At 40.5% G+C, this 20,905-nt stretch overlaps 1 protein-coding gene across 3 annotated transcripts in view; it reads right to left on the bottom strand.

Moving 5' to 3' along the window:
- Positions 1-1,098: 1,098 nt before the first annotated feature.
- The window catches only part of TRA2A (transformer 2 alpha homolog), a 111,302-nt gene continuing 91,495 nt past the window's right edge, over positions 1,099-20,905 (bottom strand). For all 3 annotated transcript variants that reach the window (XM_044064615.1, XM_044064616.1, XM_044064617.1), the window contains one exon: positions 1,099-1,458. In XM_044064615.1, the coding sequence (XP_043920550.1) occupies positions 1,448-1,458 (11 nt within the window). In that variant the 3' untranslated portion in view covers positions 1,099-1,447. The remainder of the gene's footprint in view (positions 1,459-20,905) is intronic.

Below are 20,905 nucleotides of genomic sequence, written 5' to 3'. Positions count from 1 at the left end.
AAGACCACCAGGGTCAAAGTTCACCATACCTGTCAGGTCCAGGAAGGCTCGGGTGAAGGTAGGAATGCTGCTTGCAGATCCAGGGGGGATGGAGAAGGCAAGATCCCCATCTGGATAGGTGCCTTGAGAAAAATCAGTCATACTGTCCACCTCGTCTTTGGGAGGACCCAACAGAGGCAACTTTGGTCTAGATGTCAATGGCTCTGGGAAGGGTTTTATGCCCATCAGTGCCAAAATTGTCACCTCAAGAGGGTCGCAGAATGTTGGTGGGAGGTTCCTTAAGTGGTGAAGTCTGCGTGGGGGTCTCTCTTCTGCTCTTTGCGTTTCTTGGTGGGGGTTTAAGCCCATGAAATGGAATGGATGGCTAAGAACTAGGGAGGACTCCCTTTAAAAATAAGTTTACTACAGCAGTCTATGAGTGCCCACTGGTTAAAGCCAGTACAAATGGTATAGGCAAAATCTAGATGAGCCACCTCCAAACACTACACATTCAGAGCGTGCATCTGATAGTGGGATTGTGTGCCCACAACTGCTGCACATTTTAAACCCAGCAGGTTTTGACTCTGCCATGCAAGAGGGGGAAAAAAAGGCAAGAAAGACAATTAAGACTGCGCAGAAATACAGATGCACCACACACCAACCAGTTAGAAATAACAGGAAAGGAAGGGAAAGACACCAGAAAAGTTATTTTCCCGTCACTGAATTACGAGTGACAAAAAGGTAGATACTAGAATAACCACAAACAAAAATAATCTTTAAAAAAAAAAAAAAAAAGCCCAGAGGAGCTCGGAATGTCAAGAACTTGATGCTTAGCAAAGCATGGCAAATGAGATCTGAGGGATTTGGAGAAGAGGAGCATCACTGGTAGGGGAGGAGCTCAGACGGTGAAGCCTTCAGCTTGGTATACAGCAGAGTTTGATCCGATGCTCAGAACTGAGACCTATAGGTTGAAGAAATAAAGGCAACATCAAATTAGGTATTAAATCTCATAAGCACCGCCTATGATGTTACTACAAGCAGTTTAAGTGCCACTCCCTTTGGAATACAACATACAGTGAACAGGCTCGTTAGTAATCTTGGTGAGAAACAAACAAACACTCCAGATTTTTTTTTTATTTAATTTCATGTCACAGGCTGAACACAAAATATGGTTTATGCATTAAAAAATGTGCAATGCAGAATTCAAGAACATTACTGAAAAAACGTTTCTGTAAATTTACAAATGGGACAAATTTTAGTTATAAACTGTCATTTATTCATTTATCTACAAAAAATAGAAGAAACTGAAATGTTCAGCCAATAAAGGATATTACACAATAAATGCATGCACTCTGGCTGAAAATTACACGTACAACGCAAAGTTAAAAAAGGCTTTCTTTACAAATCCAGCAATAAAGTTGACGTTCCACCTTCTAAAAATGAAGTGAAGTAATTTAAGATGTTGCCATTAGTAACGTCCTAGGGAGAGAAAAAACATTAGCTCAAACATACATACTTAATACAATTTCTGATGTTTCAGCATTCATTACAGGAATATTTCTGCACTGTAAACAAAATTCGTAATACACACCTTATATCATAGTACACACTAACATATTTCACAATAACTGGGGACTTGCGGTTAATACATGCGCAAGACTGAAGGCAGTGTAAAGTACAGTTGTGTACACTTACCATAAATGTAGATGTTATTCACTGTTGCAGTCCTTACATTTGGGTTATCTGCTTGCAGTAGCCCTCAGTCAGCCTGATTAACCAAGTCTTGGGTCCTACATCGGTTGCCGCCTCTGCTTCTGTGACATCACGGGTATAAAAACATGCAGCTGACCTCATTGCATCAGTTTGCTTTGCCCCAGATGACGGATGCCCCCCCCCCCCCCAAATAGGAAGCAATTAAATCTATAAATATACAAGGTTATACCTCCAAACAAAAAAAGCACACACCAAAAAGCTTTTAAGCATTGAAAAGGAGAAAAAGAGGTATAGCCAAAAGACAGGGGGGCTGGAGGGAGGGTCACCAAGACTGCAACAGTGAATACACACTAAATTCTACATTTATGGTAAGTGTACACAACTGTACTAGGTTCTTCGCGTTTCACTGTTGCAGTCATTACATTAGCATTAGGACCAGCTACAAGGCCCTGCAAAACTGCAGTGGCAAAGCCAGCTCTGCATTTAGAGAAAATTGGCAAATGATAATGCTTGGTGAAAGTATGTACAGAATTCCAGGTAGCCACTTCTAGGAAGTCCCTGGTAGGTACACCTCCGAGAAAGGCTGTAGAAGTAGATTGCAGCCCTGGTTGAGTGGGGTCCGATCCCCTATGGGATAGCATTTCCATGGTACTTATAGCAGAAATGAATGCAATGGCCTATCCATTTGGAGATGGTTTGCTTTGAAATAGCCTTCCCCTCTGTCCCTACAGCAAATGCCACCAACAGCTGTTCAGAATTCCTTTGAGGTTTAGTCCTGCCCAAGTAGAATATAAAGTTGTCTGTGCACATCTAAGGAGTGCAGTATCCGTTCCTCTTTGTTCTGTGAATTAGGAAAGAAGGTTGGCAAATTAATGGACTGATTAAAGACCACAATGGATACCATCTTTGGCATGAAAAAGGGATTGGTCCTGAGGGACCCCCCTGTCTGCATGAGATGATGAAAGGCTCCACTGCCATAAGGGCCTGTAATTCAGATACCCTTCTTGCTGAAGTGATGGCGAAAAGGAAAGCGGTTTTCCAAGAAAGGAATTTTAAATCTGCAGTAGCAGCTGGCTCGAAAGGAGGAAGGGTGAGTTTCCTCCAATACAAAGTTAAACATCCCAGGCTGGAGTTGGAGCTCTCCTGGGTGGTCTTAAATTTTTGGCCTCTCTGAGGAACTGCTTGAGCAGTGGATGAGAGAAGAGGGGAGGTTCTGTGTTATAATGAGCTGAAATGGCTGGGGCATGAATTTTCATTGAGGGAAAACAAGCCCCCTGTGAAGCATCTCAGTTAAAGGAAAACTCCACCCTAGAACAAAAAAAAAAAAACAAAAAAAACTTCAGTCTGTTTCCAGACCTATTTTTAACACCTAAAAATCACTCTAAGTGTGTTTGTAATTTTAGCCTGTTTACCACAACATGGCTACCGATGTATATCAACGTGATCAAACCCCCCCCCCCCCCCCATAAAGCATTTCAAGTCTTCTTGCTATGACTCATGCCAGACATAAGGAAGTAACTGTGAATTCCCATGCCACTGACATAATGGGAAATCTGTGACTCACTGTCAGTTTGTATTCCTTCTGTTAGGCCTGCTTCTTTTCTTTTGCTAATCACTTTCATTTATGTTTAGCTTAGAGGTTGCTTTACAGCATAATTTGAAGTTATCCAGCAGTAGCCAGAGTTGTAGCTAAATTGGATGCCTTTGTTCTAAGTGCTGTTTTGTAGTCCAACATGAATTGACAGTTCCCTCCTCCCAAACTACTGCAGAGGTGTGAAAACGGACAGTTCAGAATTGAAAGGAAGGGAGTGCCATTTCAAATGTCTTCCCCTCTGCCCGCAGAATCATTTAATTATTTCATTTGTTTGGCAGCAGCAGAAAGATTTAAACAATTTCAAATTAATTTTTCACTGCATCAGACAGTGCTGTGTGGCCTTTTGGCAATATTGCACATCTTAGGTCTATGTTCTCCTAAATATTGCTACCAGAGGTCAAAAGCACACTTCATAACTCTCCTAGTGTAAATGTGTGTAGGCCCTACAAATTATTTCAGGATACCTAAAATACATGCATCACATCACATCACAAAAACCCTTTGCCACAGACTTTGTGACAGCTGCATAATGTTACACTGGCTCACACTGTGCAGACTGTAGTATGTGGTCACACAAGTTACAATGAGTCATGTGTCAAGGGTACCAGCCATCATCTGCACAGGTGACAGGCATGTTTGTCATGTCATTTCCTCCCAGATACAGTACTACAATATTTGGTTCTTCACCTATGGCATTTTTCTCCCACAGCAGGATAGCGGACCATCCCACCATTGGCCTCTTTTCCCTACCCATGACACCTGCATTTCGGACTCACTGCCACAGATTTTGTTCTATTTCTACAGCTCTTCTTGATGACCAGTGCACATAGGAATGGCCAACATATCTACACCTGGAGAGGTCTCAGAGGGACACCTAGACTAAACGCAGATGAAAGTGTTAACCCACTACTGTGACCATTACACTCAGATAAGTAAAAAAGAGAAACCACCACAACACGCACTGTATACAATACCGACCCTTCCATCTGTATGCTTTGCTGCACTGTGCATTTATCTGGTTCTATCACAGTACCCACACTGAAAGAATATGGACATGGCATAAATATTGCACCACATCAAATATCTCTCTTTCCCATGGAGAAAGCCAAGTTAACTAATATGGAGAAGGCAGTCTCAAAGATACTCTAAGAAAAATACAGGCAAAGGCATCCAGACATGGAAAATTTCACAACAAAAAGACTAAAAGCACAAATATGTAATATATAAAAGACGATTAGTAAAGCAGAAGTTAAAGAAATAGAAGTTGAAGTTATGGAGTGCCTGTGAAGTGAAGGATTTAATGTAGAAGGTCTAAAACAGATTACATCACAGCAGGATGGAGGGAGTACCCAGAAAAAGGAAAAGCAAGAAGATCAGGAGACATGTGAAGAAGAAATATGGACAGGGGAAAGGAAGAGAACTAATATGGTGTAATATTTACGCAAAGGAGAAAGCAAAACTAAGCAATACAAAAAGAGCAGCACCAAATATATTTGAAGAAAAATATAGGCAGAGGAATCTGGATATGGAAAACTTTACAATGCAAAAAATAAAACCAAGAGGAAAAGTGGAAAGGGAGATCAGTAATGGAGAAGCCAAAGAAATAGAAATTGAGATAATGGAATCGCTGCAAAAAGAAGGATTTGGTGTGTAGAAAAGCAAATGCAGAAAGCACCACAACAGGATAGAGCAATGGCTATCCAAATTAAGGGGAAATCAGTGGAACAGGAAGCAACTGGTCAGGTGCCATATCAAAATATTTTGGAGCCTTCAACAGGAAACCAGTATAAACCTTCACTTGAAGCTAGACAGCACAGGAAACTCTGATGCAGTCAATGCTGAGGAGTGATAGGCCAGTGAGGTCCCATATGACAGAACAACAGATGACAGGATAAAACTGGAGAATGTGCCACAGGAAGATGCTATAGAACTTTCTATATAGAATGCCCATAGGAAATGGAAAACAAGGAATGTGCCCTCAGTATGGAAGAAAAGGAGTTAAGAGAAGAGTTGCTTGATTTAATAGACAGACAGATATAAGATCAATGAGAGAAATATACTGCAGAAGGTTAATAAAACCCCAAAAGTTAGAATCTTGATTAAACAAATGAACACAGTAATAAGGACTGTCCATAGAGTCCCATGTGATACAACAGAATTAAACATAATACATTACTGTGCTGCTAAATTAATAATGGATAAAGTTCTACCACAGGATCACAGGGTAGTGAGGGAAAAGGGGCGAAATAAAATACCATCATGGAAATGTCGAATAAAGAAAACTATAAAGCAGCTAAGACAAGTATCATTGTTAGAAGATTATAGAACACGGAACAGATCAACAAAAATATTAAAAAAGACAGATATGATAAAAGCAATGAGCAATATTATAACAGACCAGGATCCATTATCCACTATTGCAGATAAAACTAAAAACTTCAAAACAAGCGGAAAGACTTGGAAGATACGAAGATAAATACAAGGGAAAAAGCACAAAATAAACAATTTACTGATACATATCAAAGATGCTAAATGGACAGAAGTAAAAGAAAGAATAAGAAGTTTAAAGGTACAGGATATGAAATGGGATGAAATAACATCCAGAGAGATTGAAATAAAGTTGAGAAAAACCTCCAACTGGAAAACCCCAGGCCCAGATGTAGTACCTAACTTTTGGCTTAAAGTATTAACTTCTTTGCACGAGGATTTAGCCATAAGTAAGAACTATTTATATGCACACCCCAAACACACTGCACTGGTTAAAAACAGGAAAAACGATGCTCTTAAGAGTGAACCTGCAAGCTACCCTAAAAGTTACAGACCAATAACTTGTCTTCAGACGACACATGGGTATTGACGCCAACACAGAGTTTATAGTCATTTAGAAGAAAACTCAATTATGGCAGTAGAACAAAAGGGCAATAAAAGAAAGGTATATGGAACAAAGGACCATCTGTTGTTAAAGTTAGTGGAGAACTGCTGGGTTTGGAAAGGTGGCCTAATGGTTAAGATGTTTGCCTTACACAAGGCGCAGGGTTTGAGTCTCACAAGGGATAACTGGCTAGTCTTAAAATAGCTCGCAAGGGCAGTTAGCTTAGTACTAATCTATGAACTTATGTAAGAAGGGGAAGAATCTAAGTACTGCATGGACCGACTACAAAAAAAGCATACGATGGTATCCCACATTCACGGATAAGAGTGTTTAAAAATGTATAAGGTACACCCTATACTGATTGACTACATTACAGTAACCACAAAACAGTGGCAGACCATCTTACAATTAAGCCATGATAAAGGACAGATTATTCCAGGGATAAAAATTTAAAGGGGGGTATTCCAGGGTGACTGTCACCGTTGCTATTCTACCTTGCCATTAAATCCATTAAGCTGTTTACTTAACAGCTTAGGCCATGGCTATAATTTGGCTCCTAGAAAACAACAAAGTCTAATGACTTCTCATGTTATCTAATAGACAATTTAAAACTGTATAGCTCATCAGATGAGGAACTGAAAGCACCAGTTGCAGGTTGTCAAAACATTTTCAGAGGCTATTGGAATATCATTTGGTCTTGATAAATGTGCAAAAGCAAGCTTTAAAAAACGGAAACTGTAGCACCAGGAAAACTTCAGTTTGGGACAAGAATGTGATATAAAAGAACTTGAGCAAGAGGGAGTGTATAAAATACTTGGGAATTGATGAAGGATCAGCAACAAAACATGAACAAATGTGAATAAAGCTCAGTAAGGAGTACTTTAGAAGACTTAAATTAATCCTGAAAACAGCACTGACACCTAGGAAAAAGATCCAAGCCATAAATCAATTTGCTCTTCCTGTCCTAACATAGTGTTGGAGTGATTGAGCCCAAAAAGTGTTGGACATATTGGATATTAAAACAAGAATGATGCTTCATGCTCACCATATGGGTGCATTCCAAAGATTATATATTCCCCGTTCTGAAGGAGGGATGGGCCTCCTTGAAATTGATTACAGGTTGGGAGGGTGGCCTAATGGTTAAGGTGTTTACCTTACAAACACAAGGTGCAGGGTTTGAGTCTCACAATGGAATGGATAATTGACTAGGCTTGGAATGGCTCACAAGGGCAGTTAGCTTAGTAGTAATCTAATCTATGTATAGATCTGCAATTGTGGGACGCCACACATCTACTGACCTCACAAGATGCAAATGTGGTGAAAGTCTTGAAACATTAAGAGATCAAACCAGAAGTGGATAAGAACCAGGCAGCAACTGAATGTGCTAAAAAGCAAGAGAAAGAATACAAGGTGAAGGGACCAGATGAGAAGGCAAGAAATGTGGAAAAAAACAAACATAGTTGCAAGTATAGAAAACCTCTGGAAGTGTCCCATGTGGATCAAGAACTAACGCAGGAATGGTTAAGGAGAGGTGAATTTACATCAAGAAATGAAAAGTTAATATTGGCAGCCCAAGACAGTGGGCTACGTACATGCTGGTTTACAAAGTCTACTGAACAATTGGGAGAAACAGAAATATGTAGGCTTTGTGGAACCGAATTGGAAACAGTCACATACCTTATTGCTGGTTGCAATGCTCCAATGGTAGAGGGACTGTATACTGACAGGCATAATAATGTGGTGAGACTTGCACTGAAGATTGGGCACACATTATGGCATCGAAGTGGCTGAAAATCACTGGAAACATAGGCCACAGAGAACCATAGAAAATGATTTAAGTTTTTATCACATGGGATCACCCAATACCAACAGTCCAAATGATAGATGCTAGAAAACAGGATATAGTGGTCCCAAGATAAAAAAAATAAATTAAGAGGACAAAAGTAGCATTGATCATTTAAATCGCTCGCCACACCTAGTGATTACAGTGTCTTGCATAGAGAGAGACAAAGTCATAAAATACCTTTATCTGCAAACAGAAACGAGAGCCATGTGGAAGAATGGTCTTTAAAAAAAGAATTTACAATCGTATTTAGATATGTTACCAATACATGCAACACCGTACCATTGCAGGAGTCGTCATTACTGGGCACATTGCAGGTGCTGCGAAAAGCACTTTTGGCTAACAGAGTGAAAATATATCCTGCTGTGTGTGTGTGTGTATGTATATATATATATATATATATATATATATATATATATATATATATATATATATAAAAAGTGTGTGCACGCAGAATGTGTGCGCGCGAGCAGAATTGGTGTGTTGCAGAGTAACAGTATTTGATCTTTGACTAGAAATCAAAAACTTCTGGCTACAACCCTAAGAGTTAATTGCAAGCAGAGGAGGTATAATAGAATGAGGAACCACAGTATATGATAACAAATAAACCAAATACTGTAATGTTTATAAGCTGCAGTTCAATTCACTTAGTGTTTATAACTCAGCAGCAGTAAGAAAGCAGAATAACAGTAGAATAAACTATCCAAAACATAGACAGTTAGCTGATGACAATCACAGAAGCCTGAAAAAACATGGTACACCAATAAAGATTTATTCCCAACAAATATTCCACAAACAACTTGCAGATGCTGCTTTCTCAGGGGATGAAATCACATGTACAGATACATACAGGGGAGGAATGAGGTTTTAAAAAAAAAGGCAGAATTTAAATGAGCTATGTAATGTTTGACTGAAAATGATTGGGTAGATAAAGTGATGTATAATGTTTGCAACCTGGAGTGTATCACTATTGTTTGCGATGTAAAATGCTTGCAACTAGGATTGTGTTGATGTGGCTTATTTTCAACAATAGAAATGTATGATTGCCTTTCTCATAGGTGATGGTTTAATAAAGATTTTTTTTTTTTTTTTTTTTTACAAAAAAAAAGGTTATGTAATATATAGCAATATAATGTGAAGTATAATGTTTGTTAATACAGTTTACTTTGATATAAATGTAAGGGTGCTGATGTCACAAGTGATAATTCAATAAAGGTTTCTGATTTTTACAGATCAGCATTTAATAACAGATTTTAATAAGCTACACGTTAGACACCTGGGAATGATGTTAAAGTGGGTACAATGGGAAAATATTTAATTAGCCCTGGTTTCACACACACATCAAATATATAAACCATCATATTAATACATTTATCCTAAGCAGTGCATAAAATGGACATTATAATGCGCACACACCGATGCAGCTACTAAAACAGTAAAATCAAATACACCAATAGATCTGTGCGCTGTCTGCAAAATTCATGCTTGGAATAAATAATTTATTACTGATTATTGGTGGACTATTTTTTTTTCAAACTGCTGTGAGTTATTACTGTTTGTTTGCATGAATTATGGTTTCACTTTTGCAAACAAGTTACATGAATATATGCCAAGTATTGTTTAAGCCACCCAAGGCATGCAAAAAAAGGTTCAGTAAATGAGAACTCTACACCTGCTACAAACAAGCACTATGGTTAACCCATATTCTGTTACTGCAGATTTCTTACCTTTGTGAAGGGAAATTACTAGTACCATTACCTTCTTCGTATATAACAGACAGATAGACTGATGCACACCTAAATAGGAGACCAGAGAGGGAACATTCGCACTGCTACCCTCACTATAGTGATGGGGATCAGTGACGTGCTTGTATCTGAAATCGTTTAATGTGGGGAGCTCTCCAAGTAGCTAGCTGGCTTCTAGCACTAAGGGACTTGCTTCTGACAAGTTCTAATGCGGGTGACATGCAGAGAGAGGGAAGTTGGAAGATGGCATTGAATAGGAAGGAGGCTGGAATACATTTAGCTAATTGTTACACTCAGGAAGGAGTAGAGGCATATTTGCGAATTTCTAGTTTGTGGGAATTAAGTTGGTGCAGCAGGTAGTCTTATTGCCTCATAGCAAGAGTTTATCTGGTGTGATTCTCAGCTGGATGAATGCCTTATATCCCTGATCTGCATGTCCTCTCCGTGTACATATAGGTTTTTTTCCCCTGGTGCTCTGGTTTCCTTCCACACTCCAAACACATGCATTCATTGGATTGGACATTGTAAATTGGTTATAGCTGTGAGTGTGCATACAGGCTTGTTGTATGGAACAACCACAGCAGGGCTAGTCAACCAGTGTTGCGAACATTGGCTAGCTGTTCAGTGTGCATACAGGCTTGTTGTATGTAACAACCACAGCAGGGCTAGTCAACCAGTGTTGCGAACATTGGCTTTAAATGATTGTCACAGTTGAAGTGACACCCAAATTTCATGTGTAAAAATGGCAACATTTAGTTGTGGATGGATGGGTTATATATCATGGGAATGGAAAAGAAGCCAATACGAGGAAGAAACATGCGAGTGACCGATGGCAAGGAGGAAGAAGTGAACACTCAAGACAAACAGAATTTGTCTGGGTCATTAGTGGTATCTACCCTAAGTGAAAGGGCACTTGTTATTTTGAGCAGGCTGGTGGCTAGAGTTAAGCCTGATGTAGGCACAATGATTTTAAACGACAGCTACATGGGGTTAAGAAATGCAAATGTTGCTTTATAGACATATCACCAGTGATGTCTGCTTAACATACAAGGCCATGTCAAACCCTGAGATGTTGGACATGCTCCACTTAAAGAAATCCCAATCCCTCAGAACCACAAGCTCCAGGGAATCTAAACCTTGTCATCACAATGAACAAAACATGCTGGAGGCAACATACACCGTCTCATACTTGTAGGCACAATGATTCGAGGAGTTTATTTTCACAAATACTCTTGTCCCGATAAACTGCACACCCACCAGAGGGTTAAACACACTGGACCTGGAACTCGTCTGGGAAATGGTTCAGCCACTCAGTGTCATGTCATCTCTAATGACATCAGACCTCAAATCTCTCTCTTCAAAACACAGTTGAGCTCTGTAACCCCTGCAAATCCTGTAGCTGTTATGAACTATTACAAAGCAAACCACATGCCAGTAAGTGATACTCTGACAAAATTAAATGCCCCTCCCAACCCCAAGTTCACAGAAACCTATGCAAAATTGATTCACAGGTACCTTGTACATCCATTGTGAATGGTTGTATGGTGGTTACTGTGACTACTTGATCCCCAAAAGCAAACTCTAAAAATAAACCACACTGGTGGAATCCTAACCTTAATAGGATGTATAGCAAAATTAAATATATTGGGGCTAAAATCTGGAATAGCAACTGCCACAATGACAGAAGCTCTATAATTAAAACAAACAGGAAACTAAGGGGGTTAATTAATTACTACAAGGCCACTTACAAGTTTAAGATAGGCTCATAGTGCAACTAACTCTGGGAAAGACCATAATCCAAATTGTAGCTTGCTACAGATCCCCCACCATGCCCCAGGATTCCCACTCCTCATTGCTTGATACACTGGAAAATATTAGGGTACAACCTAACACCCTAATAATAGGAGATTTCAACTGCTCCCACCATTAACTGGGAAAACTACTAATGTACCAACTCTTTTGCTCAACGTTTTCTGGAATTAATTCCAACACCTTGGATCAACTAGTCCACACCCCCACCAGGGGCAGCAATATCCTAGACCTGCTCGTTACCAACATGGGCAACCGGTGCTCCACACCAGAAGTCAGTTCCTCGTTGGCCACATCCGACCACAAGCTAATCACCCTAGACATCTACATCCCACCCCCGCCCCCCCCTTTAGGGAAACTACTGTAAAAAAAAAAAAAAAGTCTCCAAAGCAAACTATGCTTAAGACAGAATTGGTAAACTTCACGACACCCATGAAGATGGATAACAGCACTACGACTGCTGAATCCCACACAAATGCACTTTATAAGCACTTGCACGAGTGCATGGATCGTACAATCCCGTAACAGAACCAAGATGTTATCCTCCAAAAGAGTAAAATCCCTTGATTGGGGGAACTACCTGGTCATCCTCAGTAAATAACAGAGATCCCTCATGAAATTCTCCAAAGCTAGTTACAAAAACAAAGTTTCCTCTGATTCCAAAGACAACCACAAAGCATTCTATAGCTATGTCAAGAATCTCAATGGCAACACTCAGATCTGCTTTGAGTTGCAGCACAATGGCACTAAGTATAGAGAACCAACAGATACTGCCAACATCCAGGCAGATAGGTTCAGTGCTAACTTTACCCCACTCTCACTCCCTAAAGGGCCCATCTCTATACCGGAAGAATGCAAAGTTCCTGTAATCACGGCTGCACCGGTAAAAAACGCACTCTCCAAAGCCAAGAACACAGCATCCATGGGACCTGACAACCTCCCCGGCTGTGTTCTACTTGAACTACAGAACGAACTGGGCACCCCACCTAAGTACCATCACAGCCTCAACCTCAGGCTTTGTGCCCACTGAATGGCATACAGCAACAGTTATCCCAACTCCACAAAGGGGGAGCCACCACAGACCCCGGGAACTAAAGCCCCATTAGCCTGACTAGCCTGGTCTGCAAGGCTATGGAACGTATCATCATGGAACTTCTAAACAATGACATTGGTAATCTCCAGACTCTGGACCTCCCCCAGTTCGGGTTTGTAAAAGGCAGATCAAGTTTCCTAAACTGATAGACTTCTTTGAAGCGGTCACCAAAGCTGTAGAGGATAGTAAGGTGGTTTACACAGCCTCTCTAGATCTTGCCAAGACTTTTGACACCATCCCCCACCTCTGGAATTATAGATAAACTCACTAAATTTGTGTCACAAGATGGGTTGCCAACTGGCTCACTGACAGAACCCACACTGTGAAAGTAGCAGACGCCAAATCCGACTTCAGACTAGTGACAAGTGGGAGTACCTCAGGGTTTAGTCCTGGGTCCTCTCCTGTTTGAGATCTACTTCTCAGAAGTACAGGCTAACACAGATCATCTTTGGCTAATGAAGTTCGCAGATGTCTGCGTCAGGAAGGTGGAGACCAACTCCACCTGAAAGCAGGTGATATCAAAAAATGGGGGATGGGCTTTCCTGCCCTATGCTAGGGAAAAGGCAGAAATGTAGACATGAAAACTTGTGTTTTCTGGTAACTGCTGATGGCTGGGATGAGTTTACAGGGAAAGAAAAACAACTCTGAGATAAATTGTGTTATAGCCAGGAGTTTTCCTTTAAGAGAGTTACCAAATTATGGATGATGCAACACAATGGATGGGGTGACAATCTGCTTATTCAGAACCTTGGGGTTCTGGGCCACTTGCTGTTCCTTACCTTTCAGTAACTCTGACTTTGGTCGTAGGGACAGCAATGTGATGAATTTATTGCACCATTTTTAGCCTCAAGGAATGTCTCCAATCCTGTTTTTTTTTTTACTACTACTATATTGTACAAACTGCAAAGTGTTGTATTCCAGCTTGATTAGGAAGTAGCTTCTTGTTTCCTGCCATAAACCACTGACGTAATTCCCACAGCAAACGGACATTAATTTAGAATTAATGTTACCTCTGATGAGGTCTAGTACATTTTAGTTAAATGTACTACATACTCAGCTAAACTTATACACAATACAATCCCACTCGGCTATAATAAGGGATTACTTCCTTTCCAAAGATGGCTACGTATTCTTGGAAAGGTGAGAGGTGCCATGTGTAAACAAAATGACATATTACAGAATCAGTACAAAGCAAAATTGAGGTAAATGGGATGCGAAATACTGCAACTATGCAGCCATGGGCACCTGCCAGCACCCTCTAGTAAACAATCTTACCACATCTGGTCAAAAATGTAGCCCGGCTTAAAAGCTTGCAAATCAAGACTACTTTGTTTCGCTACATCTCTAGGAACTAGGAGGAAAAGACCATTTGTTACTAGAGGGGTCCCTTATCTCCATTCGGTTCATTCAAGTTATTTTCTGTTTTGGCATATCTTATCTGGATAGCTGAGCATTCCCAAATTTTTTTTTTTTTTTTTTTAAATCTGACCGCATGTTTTGCTGACACACTCTTATTGGCTTTATCTGAACACAGAGGCCTAAAGTGTTCCATTACTTCATGTAGTTCCACAAGTTCATGTTTTCCTATGGCGCATCGAAAAGGTCAATAATTTTTTCACTCTTTCACCCAGAGGCTTTCTGCCTCCCCAGTACTGGTCAAATAATTGCTGTTGCATTAACTTCATATGGGTCTCGGTAGTGGGCTACAAAGCCATAGCAGGTTGGTAGTTACAGTAGTACTTTATCAATAGAAAAAGTGTCTAGGTCTTCGCTGGTTCGAATCATCGACTGTGGGGTAGTTGTATGATTTTTTTTTAAGCTTTAACCACTAGAGTCTTTAAAACTGAACTTATATCACATCTGTTACGACGTCTCCCAAGAACTGTAATTCCTCATTTCTTATCTATACCTCTCTTAATGCCCTGCAGACAGTGAGATACACAATGACATATTTGACAATGACTTAAACCTGTAGCCATGCGAGTTATTTTCCCCGCCGCCATTAGTGTAAAAGCAGTTCATCGCATTTATATGGTTCGCTCATTACATCTCATTTTGGCAGTTAACAGGCTGATTATAATGGCCTGTAAACCCTTTTGTCTGGGAGTAGTAAGATAACAGCTGCAGATGGATTGCATGTCCAGCATTTAATAATTTTTTTGTGTTAAGGCGATCAGACTGAATCCATGGTCAGTGTTTTTCAAAGAATACCTAAACTGATGAACAGTTTGCATAACTCCACTGCTATGTAAGCCACAAGTACAAATATGGCTCTGTCATTGTCCATGTTGGTGTGAATGACCCGAGACTTTCCTCTCTGGACAAATGGAGACACATGGAGGAGCTGTCCAATCTTGTAGCCCAGGCAGGTTATGACCCTAGCCCCGAGTAGCATCCTGCCATCACCCAGAATGATACTAAAGTACAAAGACAAAATGATAGACTTCAATTGGCTAAGCTTCTGGTGTCATTCTAAGGGGATCCAGTACATGTCTGCCTGGGATGACATGATTGACAAACCACGATGCTTTGCCAGAGATGGCCAGCACCTGTCGCCCTTAGGAATCTGGATACTGGCTAAGGCTCTTGCCACCCCTGTAGTGCTTTTTTTAAGGCAAGGTTGAAATGACAAATTCACCACAGTAACAGGTACAAGCAAGCAAAATCTGAGGTTAATGCTACTTAATGCTAGAAGTCTAAACCTCAAAATGCACTCACTTCAGGCACTCTAACTCGATCCCTCCAGTACAGTTCTTTTGATTGTGTACCTTTAACTCCCAGTCGGTGTGGCTTGAGCCTTTAAAAAATGAAGTTATCACCTTACAGTTCTAGTAAATACTCACTGACAGATCAAATATGAATATAATTGTGTTTACTATCATGTGTGCTTCAAGATAAACTATTCTCATACCTTGTATGTAGCATGGTTTTGGAATTATTGATGCAAATATGAACAACAATGTTTGACGCCTACAGGAGCAGTAGGAGGCAACCACAGGAGCACCAGGAGGAGTCACTCGGCTGTAATGAATGGAGAACATTGACATCTGTGCAGTGAGAGAGACCTGGTTCAAGGCTCCAGAGAGCACCCCTGCATTACCAGGCTATAATTCATACCACACCTTTCAGCCACCTAACCTGGACCGAAACACTAAAGGCGGAGGCGTGTCCAAATTCATTATGGATATCTACACCTCCAGGCTAGTTGCTCAGCATAATGCATCACAGATTATCCAAGTGCAACCAACTCTGGGCAAGACCGCAATCCAAATGGTTGCTTGCTACAGATCCCCCACCATGCGCCAGGATTCCCACTCCTCATTTCTTGATACACTGGAAAATATTAAGGTACAACCCAACACCCTAATAATGGACGATTTCAACTACCCCACCATTAACTGGGAAAACTACTCATGTACCAACTCATGTGCCCAACGTTTTCTGGAATTCATAAATTCCAACGCCTTGGATCAACTTATCCACACCCCCACCAAGAGCAGCCAGTTCCTCGATGGTCAGATCCGACCACAAGCTAATCACCCTAGACATCCACATCCCACCCCCCAATTAGGGAAACCACTGAAAAAATTTCTCCAAAGCTAACTTCATGCTTAAGACAGAAGGGGCAAACTTCACGACACCCATGCTGATGGACAATAGAGGTAGGACTGCTGAATCCTATTCAAATGCACTTTATAAGCACTTGCACAAGTGCATGGATCGTGCAATCCCCAACAGAATCAAGATGCAATCCTCCAAAGAAGCCATCCTCCAAAGAAGCCAATCTGGTGGTCCTCTGCCACAGAAGAAAGAAACTGTTGCCCCCCCCACCCCAAAAGTTAAATCCCATGATTGGAGGAACTCCGTAGTCAGCCTCAGTAAGAAGCTGAGATCCCTCATAAAATCCTACAAAGCTAGTTACTAAAACAAAATTGCCACTGATTCTAAAGATAACCACAAAGCATTCAATAGCTATGTCAAGAATCTCAATGGCAACACTCAGATCTGTTCTTAGTTACAGTACAATGGCACTACACATGCAGAACCAACTGATATTGCCAACATCCTGGCAGATAGGTTCTAACTTTAACCCTCTGTCACCCCTTAAAGGGCATATCTCTATACCGGAGGAATGCAAAGTTCCTGAAATCACGGCTGCACAAGTAAAAAAAAACTCTCTCTCCAAAGCCAAGAACACAGCATCCATGGGACCTCACAACATACCAGGCTGTGTTCTACATGAACTAAAGAATGAACTGGCACCCCCCACCCAAGTACCATGTTCAATCATAGCCTCACCTCAGGCTTTGTGCCCACTGAATGGTGCACAGCAACGGTTATCCCACTCCACAACGGGAGAGCCACCACGGACCCTGGGAACTATCGCCCCATCAGCCTGACGAGCCTGGTCTGCAAGGCTATGGAACGTATCATGAACTTATAAACAATGACACTGGTAATCTCCAAACTCTGGACCCTATCCAATTCAGGTTTGTAAAAGGCAGATCATGTCTCCTATACCTGATAAGACTTCTTTGAAGCGGTCACCAAAGCTGTAGATGAGTGTAAGGCAGTTCACACAGCCTATCTAGATCTCACCAAGGCTTTCGACACCATCCCACACTCTGGAATTATAGATAAACTCACTAAACTAGGTATAAAATCCCTATGTCACAAGATGAGTTGCCAACTAGCTCACTGACAGAACCCACACTTCAGACCAGTGACAAGTGGAGTACCACAGAGTTCAGTCCTGGGTCCTCTCCTGTTTGGTATCTACTTAAGTACAAGCTAACACAGAAGGTTTTTGGCTAACAAAGTTTACAGATGACTGCAAACTAGGAGCCATAATCCAAACTTCTAACGATGTGGACATCCTACAAAAGGGCCTCACCAAGACAGATGCCTGGCACCAAAGCCATGGCCTCAAGCTCAATGCCAAAAAGGCATCCCTTTTGGTAAAAACTCAGTACCCATGAGCTACCACATAGGTGACACTACTTAACACTGAAATTGTGATAAGAGACCTTGGGACACAGGTGGACAGTAGTCTCTCCTTTGATAATCAAATCGCCACAGTAGTCGGTAAATCCTTCTACGTGGCACACCTAATCCCAAAGGTTTCTCATCTGAAAAAAAGAGGACATTGTTCCCCTCTACTCATCACTCAGACCCATTATAGAGTACAACGCCCCTTTTGATATGTACCTCACAAGACATCAACAACTGGAAAGCCCACAGAAATACCTCACAGAGGATTACCAGCCTCAAATAGATGCCGTATGCAGACGGTCTCAAAAAACCCTAGCTTTACTCTATCGCATATCGCCTACTCAGAGGCAATCTCTGCCTAACATACAAAGCTATGTCAAACCCAGATCTGTTGGACATGATCCACTTAAAGAAATCCCAATCCCTCCGAGCTACACTGTCTAGGGACCTAAACCTTGTCACCACAATAAACAGAACATGCTGGAGGGATGGATACCTGTCCGAGAGACTTCCCATACTCTGGAACAAACTACCTATCTATACCAAACAAAGCTCCTCATTAGCACTCCAAGAAAAATCTTGACAATTGGATGGGAGATGGGAAATTCACCCCAGGGATCACTTCTGTGGTTCTGCTCGACAGGGGCACAAGAATTTTCTTGGGTGGCAAAAGTCAGGGTGCCAACCTATCCTTGGTCATAACAGGACAGAAAGTAATTGACACATGGTATCATTTAATTATCATGGTTTATATTTGTATATTTTGTCAACTGATTTTCTAACATTTGACTGACTGATGTTTCAAGAGTGTGTGTGTGTGTGTGTATATATATATATATATATATATATATATATATATATATATATATATATATATATATATATATATATATATATATATATACATACATATATATATATATATATATATATATATATACACATATACACACACACATATACATACATATATATATATATATATATATATATATATATATATATATATATATATACACACACACACACACACACACACACACACACACACATATATATATATATATATATATATATATATATATATATATATATATATATATATACACATACATACATACATACATACATAGACACACATACACACCGCGGTGGCGCAGTGGTAGTGTCGTTGCCTCACAGCAAGAGGTTCTCCCGTTAGATTCTCTGCTTGGGTTGAGAGTGCCTTCTGTGTGGAGTCTGCGTGTCCGCCCCGTGGTCGAGTGGGCGTTCGAAAGACATGCATTGAATGGGTACGCCTTTGTTGAAGGTTGGACGTCGAGCTGGCAACTAGACACCATAAAAACAAACTTTCAATCATTAGCGGACTGGATGTTGCGACCCCTAACAAACTATGGGGCATTTATACAAGGAAAAACAATAATATCTCGATGCCTGCCTAAAAGACAAAATCTTAATCAGGATGCTTATATACTTGTTTTCCAGTCTTGTTTTGAGGTCTTTATGTAAAAAAAAAAAACAGACATCTTTATAGAGACTCAGCCTGGTTCAGAAAGCCACTTTAGCATCAGGGATTAGCTGTGGGGTTTAAAAGCAGTTTTCAAGTTTTAAAGCCTTTATTTTTTTTAAACACCGTTTCAGTCATTAAAGTTGCAAGGCAATATAATTTGCTTTTATAGTGAACATTTCTGTAGTCATTCTTAATACTGAAACTTCAAGGTCTGTGGGTTATGTACCCACAACAAACACTTAGATTCATTTTACAATACTTGCACTGCAGTGCAGCATTAGAGGGATACTGTATTCCACAATGAACCACCCTATGGGTGAGATATTAAACCAAACTTCCATCTGCTTTAGCTGGTAGCAGCTCAGGTAGATATAAAAGATTCAATGCTACTCATCAAAAAGAGTACCAGTGATTTATTGCAAAGATAATATTTGCACATTATTTTGCATTTTCACACAAAGCAGTTTCCTTCAATTTTTATCCTTGCCCTACTCTTTTCATAACCAAAAATTAACCTTTGCCAGCCTTGTTCAAATCCAGGTTATTTTTATATAATTCATCTTTAAATCTTTTCAAATGCCCCTTGCACATGAAATTTGTTTTATCCTTGGCATCATTCTTTTCAGTAGTTAGCCCTTGATATTCCCTTTAGAAACTCATTTCTAACTATTTATATCCAGTCTCCATTCCACATTACTTTTACAGCACCCCATACCTTTTTTCCTAACTAGAGAATAAAAAAAAATATATTCACAATTTCTTCTTTTCTGCAAGCATAGCACTTTCTTTCCTGCTTCTGTTTGAAGTAAGCCACCAATTGAATTTGCTTTTCCTAAGGTAAGCATTCTGGGCAGTTGTATTCAAGCTTGCACCCAGGAATGTAATTTTTTGCATGGATATCAGCTATGATTTATTTTTGTTTACTGTGTACCCCAGACAAGTTAGAACCCTTTTTACAAAAGCCAGATGTTGCAGAAGAATGTCTAAATTCAGGCAGAAAACAAGGACAATCGTCCAGGTATGGATATATTTGAATATTTCTTTGCCTGCAAATTGCAATTACTGTAGCTAGGCACTCTGTGAAGACCCTGGGCGCAGTAGATAAGCCAAATGGCAGTGCAGAGAACTGGTAATGCAAATAGCCTGTTTTGAAGCAGAGGTATCTTCTGCAAGATTCCCTGATTGGGATATGCAGGTAAGCCTCTTTTGAGTCTAAAGTTACCAGCCAGGCATCTTTGCCTAGCATAGGAAGTAACAGAGAGTCAGCATCTTGACTTTTGGAATGTCCAGAAATGTGTAGATAAGTCCAGAATTGGAAGCCATGATTTGACTTTTCTGGGTACAAGGAATAGTCTTGAATAGAAACCTTGTCCCTTTTCCTCTTCTGGTACTGGTTGAATAGCCCCCATGTTCATGAGGGACAGAACTAGTTTATGGGCTTCTGCCCACTGTTTTGGGGGCATGTCTGTCCATCCGTACGGGATTAGCAACGTGTGGAAATGAAATCTGTATCTCTGGGATACTACATTTAAAACCCATTTGTCCTGGGTTATAAGTTGCTAGTTTCTTGCATTAAGTGCCAGCTTTCCCCCCAAATGGGGCTGCTGAAATAGAAGTGCTTGGTGAGTGTAGAGGGAAGTCATTGAGACAGTGTACCATAGGGAGGTGCCTTGCTGGTTCCAGATTGGAGGAGGAAGCACCCCATTGTTTTGTTCTAAAGGTCCCTTGTGACTGAAACCTGGAGCGTTTGGATGT

Source organism: Protopterus annectens, chromosome 3.part0 (genome assembly GCF_019279795.1).
Source record: "Protopterus annectens isolate FY-2018-M chromosome 3.part0, PAN1.0, whole genome shotgun sequence".
Taxonomy (NCBI): domain Eukaryota; kingdom Metazoa; phylum Chordata; order Ceratodontiformes; family Protopteridae; genus Protopterus; species Protopterus annectens.
The sequence above is the reverse complement of the archived record's forward strand: the minus strand, read 5'-3'. Positions and strand labels throughout refer to the sequence as shown.